Source organism: Neolamprologus multifasciatus, chromosome 7 (genome assembly GCF_963576455.1).
Source record: "Neolamprologus multifasciatus chromosome 7, fNeoMul1.2, whole genome shotgun sequence".
Taxonomy (NCBI): Eukaryota; Metazoa; Chordata; class Actinopteri; order Cichliformes; family Cichlidae; genus Neolamprologus; species Neolamprologus multifasciatus.
The window spans coordinates 2,676,170-2,695,414 of record NC_140445.1 but is presented as its reverse complement, the minus strand read 5'-3'; the positions used below and the strand labels follow the sequence as shown (position 1 = coordinate 2,695,414).

The following is a 19,245-nucleotide window of genomic DNA, read 5'->3' as shown; positions in this document are numbered from 1 at the left end:
AACCTATCCCCACAAGCTGCATGTCTTTGGACGGTGGGAGGAAGCCGGAGTACCCGGAGGGAACCCACGCAAACACGGGGAGAACATGCAAACTCCACACAGAAAGACCCCGGCCTGATGATGGAATTGAACTCAGGACCTTCTTGCTGTGCGGCAACAGTGCTAACCACCGTGCCACCGTGCTGCCTGCCCACCATTATAGGAAAAATCATAAAGCCTTTGAATGAAAACAAACGCTGTTGTGACAGTGATGTTCACTGTTTGATGGTATATATGTATCAATCTATCAATCGTTTGTTGTAAGATTCAGATAATTATTTTTTAAAAGCTAGACATTTTAAATGAGAATAAGAAAGAAAAGTATTTCTTTGTGCCCACCTCTCCCTGTTAATGCCCTACCTGGCCCCCCTGGCAAAACTTTGCTAGATCCGCACCTGCACAGTTACCAGCTGTCAGCTACCTAAAAAAGGATCCTGGGGTTATCTGTCTCTCAGAAACAGTTCATAACTTCCCTTCAACTCATCCATGTCACCTAAAAGGTAAACCTGTTTCTCCATCACCTGTTCAGCTCTGATGATTCAGTAAGGACATCTCCTGGTTTCATGTTTCCCTCTCACCAGATAACCAAACCGACACCATGACCAGCAGCTTTACAGCTGTGGCTCCAGCAAACATCAGCTGATACTAGAAATTAATATTAAATAAATTCTAACAACAGCTGATCAAGCTTAAACGTGCTGCTGTTGTTTAACGTGACATTGGCTGGTTTCCTCTTTCTGGCGCAAAGTGGGCGATAAACAAACAAGAGAGCCGATCAGCTGATCATTGATCTGTTTTCATGATTGAAGTAGAAACAGGAGAGGGAGGGGAATGAAAGAAGAAGAGGCAGCTGTGCAGCAAAGACACAGAATAACTCCAGCTTTGTGTCTTTTTCATTGTAGCTGAATTACGGGACAAACTGTTCCTTTTCACCTCAATAAGAAACGCGTAATATTTTCTCTGAATACCAGACGGGACGGTTGGCAACTCTAATAACTTAACAAAATAAAGTTCAACATCATTAACTTCATAGCACCCACCCAGCTGTATAGAAACTCCGTCATGCTAGCTAGTACGCAGTACGGAAAAAGTCAGAATAATGAAAATAAACTCCACCTAAACTTGGTTTATATCTGACCCAGATAGACTGCAGGTCATAACTTCTTACCTGAAGTTCAGTTCACACTTGGACTGGCGGCCGCCTCGGGTCTCTTTTCCTCCTGCCTCCCCTTTCCTTCATCCACCTGCTGCCTCCACCACTTGCTAATGTTACAGAATCTGTGGAAGCTCCGCGATAGCCACCACACGAAGTAACGAGTAACGACCCTATCTAAATCCCAGTAACGACTAACGCGTTCCTGATTTTGGCATAATAACTAGTTACCGTGCTCGTTACCACAATAATAACGTAGTTACTGTAACGCGTTACTTAATAACGCGTTAGTCCCAACACTGTTCATGGATACATCCGAGCAGTTTCATCGCTGTGCGATAGTCCAGATTTAATAGGGGACTATAGGGCTACAGCCCAAAAACGTACAACGTGAAAATGGCCAATAATTGAATCTTTTATATGGAGTCTGTTGGTTATCATATCCTGTGGCCGCCACAGTTACCAAAGCTCTACTCGGTTTAACATCTGTGGGTTTAAAGCTGATTGTTTTTATGAGGCAGATAGGCTCATGTGTTCATCATCTCAGGCTACGTCCACACGCACGCGGGTGTTTTTGCAAACGCAGATTTTTCTGTGCGTTTGCACCTTTCGTCCACTGAAAACTGAGATTTTTAAAAACTCCTGCCAGGGTAGAGATTCTCGAAAAACTCTGTGTTTACACGTGGACGCAGAAAACTGAGATTTACTCACGCAACCTCAAAGGTGCGCACCTTGTTTGACGTGACGCACTTATTGTTTACATGAGATGAATTTCTACAATGAGACAAAAAACTGTTGCTGTTACACATGCAGTTACTGTCCATCCATTCAGAAAGGCAGAGGCGTCGTCAGTTTTGAATAAATTAACAAAAAATTTAATTAAAATTTATGCATGCTGTATGCATGTAGTTCATTTCTGAGTTGTGAGTCTACACCAGCCGAAATCCTGTTTCTGGTTATTAACATTTGAAATGATGAAAGTACTTGAAAAGTAACACAAAATTAGCTGCCTTTCCAGAAAAACACAAAGCTTTTCAGAAGTCCTGAAGGTTTGCATAAAACCTGTTTGCTCTTTCCCTCCCAGGCTTCTAGACTGGCCAACATTTCTGCACGGCTAGGATTTGGCACGTTCTTGACAACGTTTGACTGCGTTTTTGGCATTTACATGTGGACGGAGATATTTTTGCAAACTGCTGTGTGGACGGGATTTTTAAAAAGAAAGAAAATGGAAAATCTCCGTTTTCAAAAACACCCGTGTACGTGTGGATGTAGCCTCAGTGTACCAGCAATCATGGCACCATAACCTGTTTGTGTGGCTGCTTTGATCAATCAAAAAGCAGTGTTATCTGCAAGCCATAAGGGTACCACCTGAATGTGAGCGTGTTGGACTCGATGGATTTGTGACCCGGACCAATCAAGGGTTGCTACTAGGGATGCACCGATACCGATACTGGTATCGGGTATCGGTGCCGATACTGTAAAATGCGTGTGTACTCATACTCGTGAAAGTTAACCGATACCATGAACCGATACCAACTTATTTCATTAATCAGAGGGTGGCTTGTCATTTCTGTTGTAGTTTTTTAGATTGGCCACTAGGGGGACATCCCGCGCTAAACAGGCACAGGGTTAGGCGAGTGAGACTGGCAGCTCCAGATAAAAAAAGAGAAACTGGAGGCTGCTGTAGCTAGGCTAAACAAAATGTCAGCAGTGTGGAACAGCCAACTTTAACTCAGGTTTTGGAAAAGCGATGAAAAATGTCAAGAGAAAATCCACGGGCAGTTAAAATAACAGAGGCTCTGACTCATTTTATTGCTCTGGCAATATCGAGCTGCGATATGAAATTGCGATAATGGTGCCAAAACTTTCTGAAGAGGTAAAGACAAGCAGTGTGTGCGTGATGTCAGTCCTCTGTTTAACGGCACAGTCGACTGATGATCCACGGGCAGATGGGGAGTTCGTTCGTCAATGCCGAATATTTTCGTTATTTTGTTTGTTTGTTTACAATATGGACACTCTGCAACAATTTAAAAGTTAATTTTATTCTCAAACCTAATTTGTATTTATTTTATTCCAAACAGAAGTGTTTATTTATTATTCTGAAAGCTCGAGACAGTGCCAATAGTTCAGTGATATTTTGTTAAATTACAATGTGGAGACTCTGCAATAATTTAACAGAAGTGCTTATTTTTCACTTGAAATTTTTTTGTGGTCATTTTTATTAAGATTTTATTTTTTATCGGCAGAGAATATAATAAAACCTGTCTTCCAATTAATTGCATTTGTGTGTGTGTGTGTGTGTGGTAGAAGTATCGGTTTTTGTACTCTGTATCAGCAAGTACTCAGATCCAAGTATCGGTATCGTATCGGTTTGAAAGAATTGGTATCGTTGCATCCCTAGTTGCTACTCAGTAATCCTCTTGTTCCAACACTGTTAATCATTCCGATCAAGGCTTGAACTAATCAACCATTTGTGAAATTCAATCAGCTTTCTCATGCCATGAGACGACCTGTGTATAGTAGAGAGATTAATCCCATCTCATGGCGTGATATGTGTCTTTCTGGCCTCAGTGGAAAAGGAGATCGTGTCCGTGGAAGTGGCTCGGATGTTGACCCTAGCTGAGCAGTGTCTGGAGCGAGCCAAGTCATTTGTAGGGAAGAGCACCGAGCCCCCCGACCTGTCAGCTTCTGCTTTCTCTTCGGGTTCACCTGGCCTACCAGAGCCCCATCAGACTGCGGTCGTCCCTGCCTCTCACACTGCAGACACTGGTGAGTACGTTCTCCTCCAATCAGAAGCATCTCTTCTACAAACACACTGGTTAGTCACTGCTAAGTTGGAGCCAGGAGTCACAAGTCAGATGTGACCTGCTGCTCAGTGTTACGTCATCTCATTGTGTCTTTAGCCTGAGCTCTTGGTCTCTGTTTGACTGCAGTCACAGTACCTGCGGGTGGTGCTCCTGTGGCCACAGACCATAAATCCTCGAGTCCCAGAGTGAGCGGTCGCAGCAGGCCGTCGTCAGACGAAGCCGAGGAGCCCTCACCTTTCCTGCCTCCCGAAGTCTTCCACAAACTGCAAGCAGAAGCGTCGCAGGACACGAGCAAAAAGTAAAGCCTGGTTTTCATCAAGGAGAGGAAATATTGCTCCAGTGATATTAGCTGGACAAACAAAGAAGAACAGACTTAGTAGTTGCTCTGGATTCCTGTAAAAGCACCGTGTTTTCAAGTGAAACAGCAAACGTGTTGCAGTCGATTTGTTATCTAAATTGACGCCGTGAGTCATGTATTGTTTGTTTATGCGTTTGTGCGCTGCAGGGAGCTGACACCCATCGAAGAAGCCTCACGTTTGAACCAGAAGCTGAAAGCTAATTACGAAGCTCGCCTGGCGAGACTCGCACCTGGTCAAGCCTACCAGAAGACATCTTTGGTAAGTTTGGGAAATGAACTCGTCTCGGTCTGTTGTCACATACGCTACTTTGTCGTCCTTGTTTGAGCACAAGTTTGTTTAAAAATGTAAAGACGTGACAACTTCTGTTAAAACGATTTCCAAAAATGTTACATTTTTTATTTTAGTGATGTATAAAAAATGTTTAACAGTATTTTTTTGTTTGCACCTTTATTTTGCATGTGGAATATAACAGGTAGATGATTCAGGACAAACTTCCTGAGGAAGAGTCGGTCCAAACATCCCACTGGTTTTTAGAGTTTCACCTGAAAGAAGGGATTCAATTATTGATATTATTCCTTCCAGTTTTGCAGCATGTGTATACATATTTGGTCCAATTTGCCTGGATATTCAATCACACTTAGTCTTTTTTCCCCCTCTAAAGCCACAAGGCTGCCGTGAGTTATCATAGACATAACTTAATGATAATGGTCGCACTCTGATTGCTACTTTCTGTCTCTCGTACTCGCTGAAGTTTGTTGTTCCCTGTCACTAAATGACCACAGCACACTCAATTTGCATGTGTGTGGCACAAATGAAACAAAGGGGGCTTTTTTGGAAAAGGGTCTAAAATTGTTAGGTAAAGTTTATTGAAAACATTTCAAATTTGGGCAACAGTAAAGTTTAACTGAAGTGTGAGAGGGAGGCCAGAGCCCAGCATGTGACGATATCTAAAAACGTAAAATTGTGTTGTTGTTGTGTTTTTATTAAGCTCGGGTTGATGGCAGTGTCACGATTATGTGAAGATACTGTTGATGCTGAGGAACATATACAGGTTTTACACTTTCATGCGGACTTCTATATTTCACATATTGAAACCTTCACTTCCAGAACAAAACAGGAAGCGATTCATAAATGTGCTTCAACAAAGTTAAAAATAAATAGAATTTTAATGAATTTTATATCAATCTTAATATAACTTTTTAAACTGTAAAACCTTCATTTTATGCTAGCATATTTACCAAGTCACTTCCTTATAATAACAGTGAAGATTATATTTTGATAAAAGGGAAGACAAACGGTTTTTATTCTAATTAGTTTCACTTTGTGGTTCTGAGTGTTTCCTCTCCTACTGAAAAGATGGCCTGTGCTTGACGGACGGTGCAGGTGACATATTCAGTGCTCAGGATTGGTCCGTCTTTCCTGACATCGTCACTGTCACCAGTATCAGGCTGGGCGTGTTTTAGATGGATTAGCTCTTGGTAAGTGCATTGCTCACAGTTGTCTATAGTGTGCATCAATGAGAGAAAAGCCAAAGTTTCAATAATGAACCAGAACCAGTTCAGGGCTCAGTGTAAATCTCAAAAACTCACCTTCATGTTGTTGCTACTTCAATGTATTCCCCCTTACTAAACTCCTCCCCCTTAATGTAAGGCCCTCATCAGCAATGGGCTCTTCAGCAGGGTGCTGCACCCTAACATACTACATACATACAGGTCAGAGCTGATGGCACACAGCATTAGAGTGGTGCTTTTTAAGTATTTAACATTAACATATGAGCATGCTGTGAAAGTACATTCAAAGTTAATTTAATTTAAAGATAAGAACACAAATATTCACATTTTACTTTTGTGTGTGATTTGATTTGTTACCTGTAAATGAGGCAAAGAAAGAATTTATCAAAATAAAAGTTTAATGTTGCACAAAAATAGTGTTTATTTCGGTTATGCGAACTAAACGCAGCTAGCCGAGTCAAGTTTCCTCGCAGTGCCAGACTCACTCACCATCGCACTGTTTTCCCAGGATTACTCTTCACATTCATAATGCTCCATTACATCATGTATTTCAGCAGCTCCAAACAAAAGCTCAGGCAGCAGCCAAAATGTAAATCCTTAAACGACGTGTATTAGTGAGTGTGGGAACGGTTGTGGGAAAACAGTGTTTATGTGATTGCTCTTTCTTTTTTGTCTCTGCTCAGCCTAAACAGAAATTTGACACACTTTTTCCCTGACTGTGGTCTCCCACCCTGTCAGTAAAATGTTTTTCTGCCTTTGCATTTGTAAATTAAACTTTCTTTGACTGCCTGGTAGACATTAGTCTCATACACTTTGAATCTTCTTTAAAAGGACCTGTTATTCTCATTTGTTTTGTCTAAAACTTAGATTTAGCTCATTTCTTTTTAAGGCTTTCTTCTGATTGGCTGCCCCTTGCAGACAGAAGTTTTCAGCAGCTGATGGGCGGGGCTCGAATGTGCACGTGTTTTTTTTTTTTTTTTTAAGTTGGATATATTACTACCAATAGTTTTTACATTTTGGTGATCATTGAAATTAAAGTTAATGCTTCAAATAAGTTGGTAAATAGAAATATGAACAGGAATGATAAAATGCATGAAATATGAATTACAAAGGGGTGTAGATACTTAATCAAAGCCTCTCTGTGCTGCACCACCTGGTTTGTGGATACTGACATCTACAAGTGGTTTATATTAATCTAAGATCTAGGGACATTTATCATACAAATGCAAATAATGAAATTCTACTACAGAGATGTGGTAAACATTGATTAAGTGCTATTGATTTAGAATAAAATATCCTCAGTTTCTTCTGTTATTCGCCTAATAGTTGTATTTAATATGTATTTAATGTCACAAACTTTGACCTCAGTTTAAGTACTGAATCGTTTTCTGCGATGGTAATCAAAATAATGAAACTCTGGTGGAGTAAAGCGCGCTACCTGTGCTTTTATTTTGTATTCTGGTCTTCCGGTTCGCGGTTCCGCTGCTGTTAATGGTGAGTGTGACGGGCGGAGGGAGCAGGCTACCTGAGAGCGTTTTATTTTAGCCGGGTAACGTGTGAGCTACAAAGCAGAACTTTCTCTCGTCGGTTTTTATAATTTTAGTGGGAAACTCGCTACATTAAAAAAATATATAATAAATAATGGTAAGCAAAATGCCGCCAAGTTTAGCTTACATCTGGTTAGCTTCTTAATTGGCTCGGTTGTAGGCTAACACTTCTTTTTCTGTAGAGATCCTTTTTATTTTGAGCTGTAGGTTTTTAAAGTAACGTTAACTCGTCAATTAGGTGCGGAATATGTTTCGACAGTCTGCGGAGCTTCGTGTTTTCTGGAGGAAACTAAAGGCGCTTGTAAAGGTAAAGTCATAATGGCTAATTTTGTTAGCCAATTAACGCCACTGACACGTCCCCCCTACGAGCTTTTAATGACACTGACGTGGCAAATAATTAGGCCATTGTGTTTTAAAATTCACAGTATGCACAGTATAATAATTAAGTCAATATAAATAAACTGAAAATGCTGAAGGTGAAGTATTTTTAAGGTTTGCACTTTAAAATGCACATCAGGGATTCCCAGTATATTTAACGTTTATTTACAGAATAAAACTGCGTGGGGTGTCTTAAATAGTTTTTAATGTAACTGCTATTACAAAACATGTAAATTAGGAGATATCCTTTTAATACAGAACCACAACATGATATGTAGTAAAGTAAGAGTTTTGTGGCTGCACACTTGGAGTGGAGGGAACCAGTTTGTGTTGGTATCACCAACAATTACTTTACTTTCATGTTGTGTGGATGATGCCTCCTGTAGTTTAAGTGGTGGTTGGCAGTGTCATTGACATTTCTGGTGTGGATTTTGTCCCCTGTTGGCCCATATGTGCCTCCACATTTCTGAGTCGATGCAGGAAAAACCTTTATTTTCCTAGTACTTAGAAATCTGCGTTTAAGGTATGTGTGAGTCACGGTTGTGTGTTTTGTTTACAGAAAGATTCATCAATGGTTGCTATCATTTTTTTTCTCAAATAGAGGAAAGGCTGCATTAAGGCCCAGGGGAATATTTTGAACTTTGATTTATGTTCAGCTATTTTAGTAGAGTCCAAGATTAGATCTCATTTTATTGAACAGATGCATACAGTGAAGTAAAGTAATAAGTAAATAGCCTCCTCTCCATTTTCCCCATTCAGACACTCTCTCTCCAGCGGCAGATGATGGAGAACCTCATCATAGCCAAAGCCAGGCAGGATGCTGTATCCTTTGAATATGGTAAACAGTTGGATTTACTGCATGGGGCTTTAAGGTTAGTAGCAATCCAAATGCAAAAAACAAAGATGTGTATTAATTTTGAGCAACAATCCCCGCCTTGATGCTTGCATTATGTTCAAATGCCAATGAAGTAGGTGGTGCATTTCTGGGAATTGGGCCAGGAGAAGAGGGAATGGTTAAAGCGGAAAAGGACATTAAACATCGGATTTCTGATTTAGGAATGTTGATTTTTGCTTTTTTTTACGTTCATCCTTTAGCTGAATAAGCTTTGCTTTTATTGTTGTTTGATGTATCCTAAATCTTATGCTCTCTGACTTAAGCGGTCCTTTTTTTAAATTGCAGAGTTAGTTGTGGAAACAACACACTAAGAAAGAAATCACTCTTTGCAGAATCACCCACTCCACTGGCATAAACAGTACTTTTAGATTCCAGTCACGGTGTGGCTTCAGTGCTGTGGATAGTTTGGATCCACACTAACACTGCAAAACACCAAAATCACACAATAGCAAACTAACTTGCTGAGCCAAACTCTGTGTTGTGTAAGGTGATTTGAGTGTTTTTTGTCAGTGTTGTTATTATTATTATTGTGATTAGATATTAAATATGCTTTGACAAAGTTTATTGAAAGTTGTAGTCAAAGGAGCTTGCAAAGAAAAGCGTCTGGACTTCTTTAAGTTAACTTAACTTAAAGAAGTCCAGACGCTTTTCTTTGCAAGCTCCTTTGACTACGATGACCTGGATGACTGAGAACCTTCACAGACATATTGAAAGTTGTAGCAGTTCTGAGTAACCAGCTGCTTTTAAATGACTTGTGAAGTTGACCTGTTGCTACAGCAGAAAATGCAAAGATGTATATTTTACATTCAGACTAAAAACCAACAGATTTTTGATCCATATTACTCAAATGAGACTTCCCAGTGTGTTGGAAATCTCTCTGGTTAAACGGTCGTACAAATGTAAACCGTGGTGACACTGATAATGCAGCTTACCTGTGTTTCATCAGCTGATCTGTAGATCGTACAGCTTTTTTAAAGCTCTTTTACATTTGCTTGAAAAATGACTGAAGCTTTTAATCAGTTACCGATTGCTGATTAAGTTTATACTTGTAATACTAAAAAGTAGTTACAAGCTTCTTATCAAAGACAAATCCATTGGTTTGGACATTAGTGGCAACATGTGAATAGTTTGACTCTCTAAAGCTTTAATGAACTTTCCCAGGATATAGTCACGTCTTATCCACGCTGTGGTTTGGAGATTTCCTTAATGTTGACATTAGCTACAGCGGAAGATGGAGGACAGAAGACTGAGGCTGCAGGAAGAGGCCAACAGGTACAGTGAGCTTTTCATTAACACAGTGAATTAAACTAAAGCGTCTTTGTTTTGGTCACCTTAAATGTAAATGTATAAGAGCTGTGCACTCCTCTTTGTGCTCATGCCTGATGCAAGCTGGGACAGGAAGTTATATTTCTAGGGAGGTGTTATATGATGACCGATAGGTTTGCACTGTGAATTTCATACAGAAGTATAAAGTCCCTGCAATAAATCACAGATGATGATGAGAAGATTTTTTTAATGCACAGATTGAACTCTGTAGCTATAAATAGGTTTCCATAATATTTCTCATTTCTTTTCTTCACACCTGCATGTAATTAATTCCTTCTATTTGCACATTTGGTTAATCAGACATGACAGTGATCCTGTATTAAGTATAACTTCTGTGCTGTTATTTATAGCATTTATTGACCAAATTACAGTGTTTATAAACTGTGTAAATAACCTACTGCATAATAAACCAGAGATTGCAGGTTTCTTGCTGGGGTTTTGCAGTCAGGACAAAAACATAGTGGCTGTTGGAACCTCAACAAGGGGATCTGCTTCCAAAATTAGCGATCACTGGCAGGCATACAATTTCAATAACCTCTCCTGTGTGTGCGTTCGTCATTCCAGGAGATTTGCAGCGTCTGGGGCAATGACTCCAGAGGAGCGAGAGCAGCGTATTCTCTACACCAACGTTCTGGAATATGAACAGGACCATGTAAGTTTAAATGCTATTAAAAAGCGTTGGCAGGTGTAAATGAAGATTAGAAGACTAGAAGACTTTGCATAGCAGCAAATAATTCTACAATAATTCAGTACAGTAAACAAGATGGCAAACTCTGGACCTACCTATTTATTTCCTCTTCAGATCTCCAGTTTCCAGCAAAGTATCTTAGTTTGTTCCAAATCAGAGTTGCATGTTGTTGTTTTTCTATAGCTCTTCTTTTTCTACTGATGCAGTGTCGATGCACAGCAAGTTACAGGCAGCCCACGTTTCAGCAGTCCCCTCTGTTTTCTTTCACAAGTTCTCAAGTATTGAGTTTTATGTTGGTTAATTAATGACTAATCACTTAATAGACCTTTATATATGTGTTTATGACGTTTTTGTTTTGGCCTCTTTAGGATTGGCCCAAACAGTGGAAAGCCAAAATGAAGAAGACTCCTGATGTCTCGTTAGTGTCAAATCTGGTCTCCTACCTGCTCAGGTAACTTACAACAAGGTGGAAAACGGTTTATTTTTGTTGTGTGGAGAAATACCTGTGCTATTTATTTGTGCTTTTTTTTAACACAACAAGACACAGTCAAAGCATTCAAATGTTGTGACTGCTCAGGATTGTCCTTTCTGGGTTTTATTCAAGTATTGGGGTGTTTAAGTGGTGTTTTGTCAATCAGAAGGGTAGCTTGGCTTGAGTGTCTGGAGAATTGCAAAGAGACGAAACCAGGCGGTAAGCCGAAACTAAAGTAACTAATAGGGAAATATGCATAAAGGCAAAAAACTGTCTGCCACGACTTCAACAACACCAGAGAAATTGAGCTGAATTCGAGGTTTGATTTGACTTTCTCTTTGTCCTTTGGTTTGACATGTGGTTAATAAAAGTTTCACTTATTATTATCAAATTTACAGTAAAGTTAAACACAATAATAAATCATATACAGCACAGATTTTATAGAATATGCATAAACGGTGAGGTTGGTTGTGTATTTTCTTCAGATGGTTTAACTGTGCTGCAGAATTAGGCAGTCCTAATCCTGCATGTACTTGTTTCACTGAGAGTAGTTTGGACTTCTGGTAGAGGAGCTCATGTGCGTGTACACCAGTGTTGGGTAAGTTACTTTAAAATAGTAACTTAGTTACATTACTAGTTACTTCTATCAAAAGTAACTCAGTTACTTCAAGTTACTCGTTACTTTCAAAGTAACTAGTTACTAGGGAAAGTAACTTTGGTTTTACTCAGAATTCTCTTGTTAATGTGTTGCTTCCATAACTTTGCCAGTCTTCTAGCTTGCTTACTTGCCACAAGTGCACTGTGCCACCTACCAATAGAAAGGAAAAGATAATGTGCATATTTCCACAAGAGAAATCCCACGCCTGGACTGTCGTTGACTGCCGCCATGATTCTAGCCTACGTCACAGCGTCATGTGCGCCTTTTACATCCAACACGAAAACTGCAGTCGTGGTGCTTTGATTGTACTCAGAACTCTGAAATTCTGCCTTCTGAATAGGAAGATGTAGGTAACACCAGACTGCAGATGAGCTGCATACAGGGCTGGACGGGGACAAAAAATCGGCCCGGGCATTTTGACTAGAGACTGGCCCGCCATTATAGGAAAAATCATAAAGCCTTTGAATGAAAACAAACGCTGTTGTGACAGTGATGTTCACTGTTTTGATGGTATATATGCATCAATCTATCAATCCTTTGTTGTAAGATTCAGATAATTATTTTTTAAAAGCTAGACATTTTAAATGAGAATAAGAAAGAAAAGTATTTCTTTCTGCCCCCCTCTCCCTGTTAATGCCCTACCTGGCCCCCCTGGCAAAACTTTGCTAGACCCGCCCCTGCACAGTTACCAGCTGTCAGCTACCTAAAAAGGATCCTGGGGTTATTTGTCTCTCAGAAACAGTTCATAACTTCCCTTCAACTCATTCATGTCACCTAAAAGGTAAACCTGTTTCTCCATCACCTGTTCAGCTCTGATGATTCAGTAAGGACATCTCCTGGTTTCATCTACATGTTTCCCTCTCACCAGATAACCAAACCGACACCATGACCAGCAGCTTTTTTGCAGCTGTGGCTCCAGCAAACATCAGCTGATACTAGAAATTAATATTAAATAAATTCTAACAACAGCTGATCAAGCTTAAACGTGCTGCTGTTGTTTAACGCGACATCGGCTGGTTTCCTCTTACTGCGATCAGCTGATCATTGATCAGTTTTCATGATTGAAGTAGAAACGGGAGAGGGAGGGAGAGAATGAAAGAAGAAGAGGCAGCTGTGCAGCAAAGACACAGAATAACTCCAGCTTTGTGCCTTTTTCATTGTAGCTGAATTATGGGACAAACTGTTCCTTTTCACCTCAATAAGAAACGCGTAATATTTTCTCTGAATACCAGACGGGACGGTTGGCAACTCTAATAACTTATGAACAAAATAAAGTTCAACATCTTTAACATCATAGCACCCACCCAGCTGTATAGAAACTCCGTCATGCTAGCTAGTACGCAGTACGGAAAAAGTCAGAATAACGAAAATAAACTCCACCTAAACTTGGTTTATATCTGACCAAGATAGACTGCAGGTCATAACTTCTTACCTGAAGTTCAGTTCACACTTGGACCGGCGGCCGCCTCGGGTCTCTTTTCCTTCTGCGTCCCCTTTCCCTCATCCACCTGCTGCCTCCACCACTTGCTAATGTTACAGAATCTGTGGAAGCTCCGCGATAGCCACCACACGAAGTAACGAGTAACGACCCTATCTAAATCCCAGTAACGACTAACGCGTTCCTGATTTTGGCATAATAACTAGTTACCGTGCTCGTTACCACAATAATAACCTAGTTACTGTAACGCGTTACTTAATAACGCGTTAGTCCCAACACTGGTGTACACACACAGCACCCCGCGATGACGAAGCAAACACACGTTTGTCAGAGTTTAGAACGAATGCAGTCTGAAGAGAGCTGCATGCCTCTAATGAAGAAACACTCAGCTCTGATCCATTTTAAGACAAGTGAAACAACAATGTAGTGCAGAGTATTTACAGATGAATGATAACTTCTAAAATATGTTCAGTCATTTAATGATCTTTAATGATTCCTGGAGCACAGTTTGTTATTAATCTGTGGACTTGGAAAGTTTTTAAATTGTGTTATTCCACAGCTGTTTCTGATTTTGCATCGTCAGTGGATTCTGTTAACACTCTTAACTGTGTCCTCAGCCGGTCCGACCACCCAGTTGTGAAGCTGCTGAGGAAACATCAGTACCGAGTTTACAACCGGCTGTACCCCATCGTTAGTAAAGGTCTCCCTAAGAGTCCCGCCATGCCACTGAGACCACGTCACAGCATTCACAGCCCACTTCATCCAGGTAAGGGGTTGGTTTGGAAGACAGTGGCTTCATATTTATGTTCTCTTGGCTTCTTTTTTGTGCCAACTAGTTTAAATTGTTGTTAATGAGGATTTGAGACAGAACACTGGATTCAGCTACTCTGTATGGGCAGCATTTAGAGGTTCTGGACTCGTGATGCTGTTAATTGGAGTGAACCAAGTTACGTTAATGGTGACGTGTTCTGAATCACACAGAGACTCCGAAGAGACCAGTCAGGACAGCATGTGGTACCCAAAGTGTAAAGAGCTTCAGCACAGACTCTTTGATTTCTCCCTCGCGCTCCCACAACCTCATCCCTAAATATGAGGAGGAAGAGGCGGAGGAGCCCAGCGAGCAGGGGTCAATGGACCGGGAGAACTCATTTGAAGATCTGGAGCAGTTTGTGACTCAGATGGACTGGGTTCAACCCCCCAGCAGCACAGACGACGCTGCCTCGGATTCAGATTTGGTCTGCGATTGTTCTGCGCCGCTGGAGCAGGATGAGAGCCACGTCCAGGAGCTGGAGAAGAGAGCGCTTAAAGAACACCTGAAAGCTGTCGTCAAGGACGTTCATATTGCAATCGGTGAGCACAGCTTGTTGTTTTGGAACAGCAAACTCTTCTCTTGTCACGACATTTGCATTCGTTGATGGGAGTTAAATGATACGGCTGTGTTCTGTGTTTCAGATCAGCTTCTGTCTTTGTGTTTGCTGTCCTTTGAGTGCCTAAACACTGCCAGCTTTAAGGACCTGTGTCTCGCCAGCATTGAGGAAGCCTTCTTCACACCCCTGTGGAGCGCCCTAGTGGCTCTTTTCAGGTAGTGCACCTGTAATCCTCAGTTCTGTGCCAGAGGCACAAAGGTGCCGAAACACCAATAATCAAAGAGCTGTTTAGATAATAGAGATCTTATAATCCACTACGGCCAAATGTAACCAAATTCTTGAGAAATATAGTGCATAGAAACTACTTTCCTATTAAATATTAAATTATACGTACCAAGGCTCGCAAAATTTCAAAATCTCTGGTAGCCCTTCGGGCAGGCATTCTTCAGTTTTTGGTAGCCCAAAATAAATTTAAGTAGCCCGAATAAAAAAAGAAATTTTTTTTACGTTTGGTTTCCTTTACAATATTATACATTAAAGTATAATATTGTAACGGAAACAAAAATTAATCAAAAAAATTGTTAAAATACAAATCACAACAACTGTATAAAAATTACAATCATCAACTCAAATACTTGGTTCAAATTGAACAGAAATTTCTATGAACTTGTAAGAACTGTGTAGAACATGAATCAGTCTGTGTCAGATCCTGAATCTGAAATTTTCACTGAAGTCACAGGTAAGAAGTAAGTGGAACCAAGATCTAGGCCATTTGCTTTTTGAAGTTTGCAAAGACTGCTAAATTCTGCCAATGGTAGTTCACTCTTTGCAATATAGCACGCTGTTCTAAACAGCTTTTTCAGGAGTTCTTGTTGTGCTTGGTTTATTTGTAGTATGTTTGTTTGCAATTGGTGTTTGTTCTGGGAAAGATACTGCAGACTGGGCAATAATGTATTTCTTGCATTTCTCATGGGTTCTGATGGGGTCTTTCTTAAAATGACTGGTCCCAGTAACAAAGGCGCTTGTCGACTCAGAAATCAAATGAAACTCAGAACAACCTGGCAGAACATCATGTTATTTAGCTCGTCATATTCCAGCCACAGAAATTCTTTTGTCCATGAAACCAAAAAAGCTGCACTTTCTTTTTGCCTCATAGTCTTTAGGCTAGGTGACAAATCGTCAACATATTACGTTTTCGGCTACCCACCACATTCCTAAATGACGACCTCGGAAAAATGAGGAAATGAGAACCATATGGACTCAATCTACACATGTTCGCTCTTTTCCTTCAAATAGCTTAGAAACACGCTATTTAACATCATTTAAGTCCTGTTTAAGGTGAGGAAAAAGGTTAGGTTTAGGGCTGGAATACAGGGCTGGAACGTTGATTACCGCGGGAGCGTCATTGCACTGGATTTCAGCCATAACCCGCGGCGTACCATAAGAACGCCGAAAGTCTCCTTTCGCGTTCCTAAGGAACGCCGCGGGACGTGACAAAACGTCGCCATGTTACGCCTCGGGAGTGAGAACGGGCTCGATTTGTCATATCTTTTCCGTTTTGTGATCGGTTTTTCTTTGGCTGCCCCTTCTTCACTCTGACCTGTCTTATTTGGCTCTGCAGAACTAAAATACCAGCGTAAATCCTGCTGCTTTTACACACGTACTTACATAATGATCAGCGACTCTTTGCGCACTCAACCTCTCACATGTTTAAGCTGCGGGAGATTTCACTTGTCGCGTTTGAATAGTAAGCTAATGAGTGATAAGACGATGTCAGAGGAATTGTTGCGCAATTAATCGTCACTCACCAATCAGTGCTGCCGCTCTCTATACACCGTTCGCGCGATCGCAAAATGAAAATGAAAGCAAAAAGCAAGCGCAAATTCAAACACGATTTCAATATGTCACATATTGACAGTGGCTCATCGATGCCAATGACATAATTACCCAGCTACATTGGCGAAAGAATGCAAAAGCACTGACATATATTTTCCTATGATAGCCCGACGGGCAGGGCTGAGTTAGATTTTGGTAGCCCGACTGGAAAAATCGCTAGCCCCGGGACGTCGGGCTAGCAATTTTGCGAGCCCTGCGTACTATTAAATAACCGCCTTACTGCTTCTAATAGATTATTCTTCCAGATTTGAACACCCAAATTTAAGCTTGGCTGAGTCTGAGTTCCCATAAAACGGATATTTTTGAGGTTGTGAAGAAAGCCAATAAGATAAAACAAGTTAACATGTTTCTAACATTGTTGTCCCTTTATCACCCATATTTATTAAATTTAAGTTTTAGTGTGCGACGAAACACTAGGAGGCATTAATTGGTGTTGGTGACATCTTTAAATCCCTTTTTTTGTGTGACCAACAAAATTCAAAGAGTCATTTATTGTCACGTAAAGGAAATGTGACAAATACTGTATAGTAACTGTATCACTGTTGAGCAGTTATACAAACTGCTACTTAGTGCAAATAATAATACACAATTAAACTCAATAACTTACTGTTAGCAAAATGTTCTTCTGTCACCGAGTGTAGGGTGTGAGACAGTGCTCTTAGGAAAACACAGGTGCAGTGCACGTGTCTGTTCAGATCTAGAGGTAATTTGTGAAAACGTTGACCTGAATTTGAAAGGTTGCTGCAGAATAGAGAAATCAATCAAAACAGGCTGCATGCAGAGAGAAATGAGTCTTAGACTTATGTTATGCTGTCTGCCTAACCCTTTAAGACCTACCATAGAACCAAGTCCACCAGAGCTTATATTATATGTTTACATGCTGTGGAGCCATTTTTGGGAGCATTTCAAGTTGCTATACATCAATACAACCATTACAGCCTAAATTTTAATAATATGTCTGCATTAAGTGCATAGTAATTACATAAATTGCTAAAAAGTGCAATAAACTACAAATAAATTTAAAATTGTTTTTGCTTTTTTAACATATTTTTCTAGTTAGAGAAATTTAAGAGGCTTATCCCTCAAAACTGTAAATACAAAAAAGTTGCACAAAATAGTTTCCCACCACAGGAAATTTATTTTGAGTGTCTTCATAGTTTTATTTTTGAAATACACCAATTTTTATATACTGCAGGAAAAACGAAAATAAATATTATACTGCAAATTTGCAAAAAAGCAGCATATGCATCAAAATAAACTATTTCCAGCAGCGCAATATGAGTCCTAAGCATCCCAGAAACGACACAGAAAGTCATAAAGTCAAACATAACTTAGATAAAAAACTACATTTCCGCGAAAATGACGTCACTTCCGGTTTCGGGCAGGTCATGGCGGACATGCGATAGTTCGCTCTGACGTCTATTCCAACGTAGGAAGTGTTATGAACAGCTGATCGGATCGGCAAAGCGTGTTTCTGGAATATTATGTTTTTGTTGCTGCAAGTGCTTTTTATGCAGTTTTTGCAAAGTTATATGTGGAAGGAAACTGTGACCGAGGACAAGCTGATGGCATAAGATGTAAGTACAACTCCTCCGGTTTCATATGCAAAAAAAATTATTGCGTTAGCTTACGTGGTTGCAGAGCTACCGGGATTTAAAAATAGTTACGCAAAACAGAGCGTGCTGCTCTGACCGGCTTTAAAGGGTTAAACTGGATGGAAAAGACTGCTACAAATGTAGCTTTCAGACTGTGTAATAACACTTAAAAAGTTCATTTAACCAGTGGGTCAAGGTCTCTGACCAGCATGGGGCAGTGCTGCTCTTATTTTTGCTCAGCTTCCCTCATCTGCTGTTCTCTGGTTGGGTTCTCAACTTGTTTGTGTTGCAGATTTTGCTGTAGTTGACTGTGATGGTACTTCTAACATTATTGTGGTTTATATTTGATTCCCAGTTGTGTGCTGTGCCATTAATTTTCCTATACTCAACCTTTAGTTTAGCTGGATTCAAACAAATTCAGTGTTAGTTGGTGTCGTGGCACTGAAGTGAGCTGGGTGATTTAGATTATTAATATAAATATAAAATTTAAAAAAGCTCTTGCAAGAAGCCGGAAAATTAGAGTTTAAAGATTTTATGTTGGAAACAGCCTGAAAGAAATTTGAGCTCCGATCTTCAGCAGTATCCCTGTTTGTCGGTCAGACCCGCCCTGCGCTGATGCATGACTTCAAAACACGAACGCTCAGCTGGAGACTTCAGAAAGGTGACATCACCTGCATCGCCATGGCTGCGTTCATCCTTTATGTACAGTCCACTGTTACCACATGGAAGCTGTATTGTTTCTTGAATGATGGAGGAGAATTTTAAGTTTTATTGATACTAATAATTATGCATCAACTTGCCATACTTTTTACTTTATTGCAGAAATAAGAAGTGAAATAGCAAGAATTCTGCTCTGCAGTGTGTCGTGGTGATGTGCCCTAATTTTAGCTAGAAGCTAAAGTGGAACTATTTTTGTTGGGTTTTATGTTAAGCAGGTATGAGGGTGTCAGACAATGATCCTGTGGAAGAGCGATGTGTTGTGCTCATGTCCTAAATATTAACAACCACGTCAAGAAATAAAAGCTTCTTGATTCTGGGGTTTTTATTCCACTTTAGGGTTTGTTTTTAACCAATTAGACAGCAGGAGCTCAGTCTGTGACAGTTATCCAACTTTCC

General features: G+C 40.3%; 1 protein-coding gene and 1 long non-coding RNA gene across 4 annotated transcripts in view; both read left to right on the top strand.

Moving 5' to 3' along the window:
• The window catches only part of vps9d1 (VPS9 domain containing 1), a 50,768-nt gene that overhangs the window by 3,315 nt on the left and 28,208 nt on the right, over window positions 1–19,245 (top strand). For 2 of the 3 annotated variants that reach the window (XM_085165433.1, XM_085165434.1), the window contains exons 3-12: window positions 3,764–3,961; window positions 4,126–4,297; window positions 4,505–4,616; window positions 8,554–8,616; window positions 9,909–9,961; window positions 10,580–10,667; window positions 11,072–11,154; window positions 13,889–14,037; window positions 14,253–14,621; window positions 14,724–14,853. In XM_085165433.1, the coding sequence (XP_085021559.1) occupies window positions 3,764–3,961; window positions 4,126–4,297; window positions 4,505–4,616; window positions 8,554–8,616; window positions 9,909–9,961; window positions 10,580–10,667; window positions 11,072–11,154; window positions 13,889–14,037; window positions 14,253–14,621; window positions 14,724–14,853 (1,417 nt within the window). The remainder of the gene's footprint in view (window positions 1–3,763; window positions 3,962–4,125; window positions 4,298–4,504; window positions 4,617–8,553; window positions 8,617–9,908; window positions 9,962–10,579; window positions 10,668–11,071; window positions 11,155–13,888; window positions 14,038–14,252; window positions 14,622–14,723; window positions 14,854–19,245) is intronic. The other variant, XM_085165435.1, reaches the window with a different exon arrangement.
• On the top strand, window positions 14,860–19,188 carry LOC146513457 (uncharacterized). The gene is made up of 2 exons (XR_014874945.1): window positions 14,860–15,534; window positions 15,994–19,188. It is a non-coding gene; the product is annotated as an uncharacterized LOC146513457 (long non-coding RNA).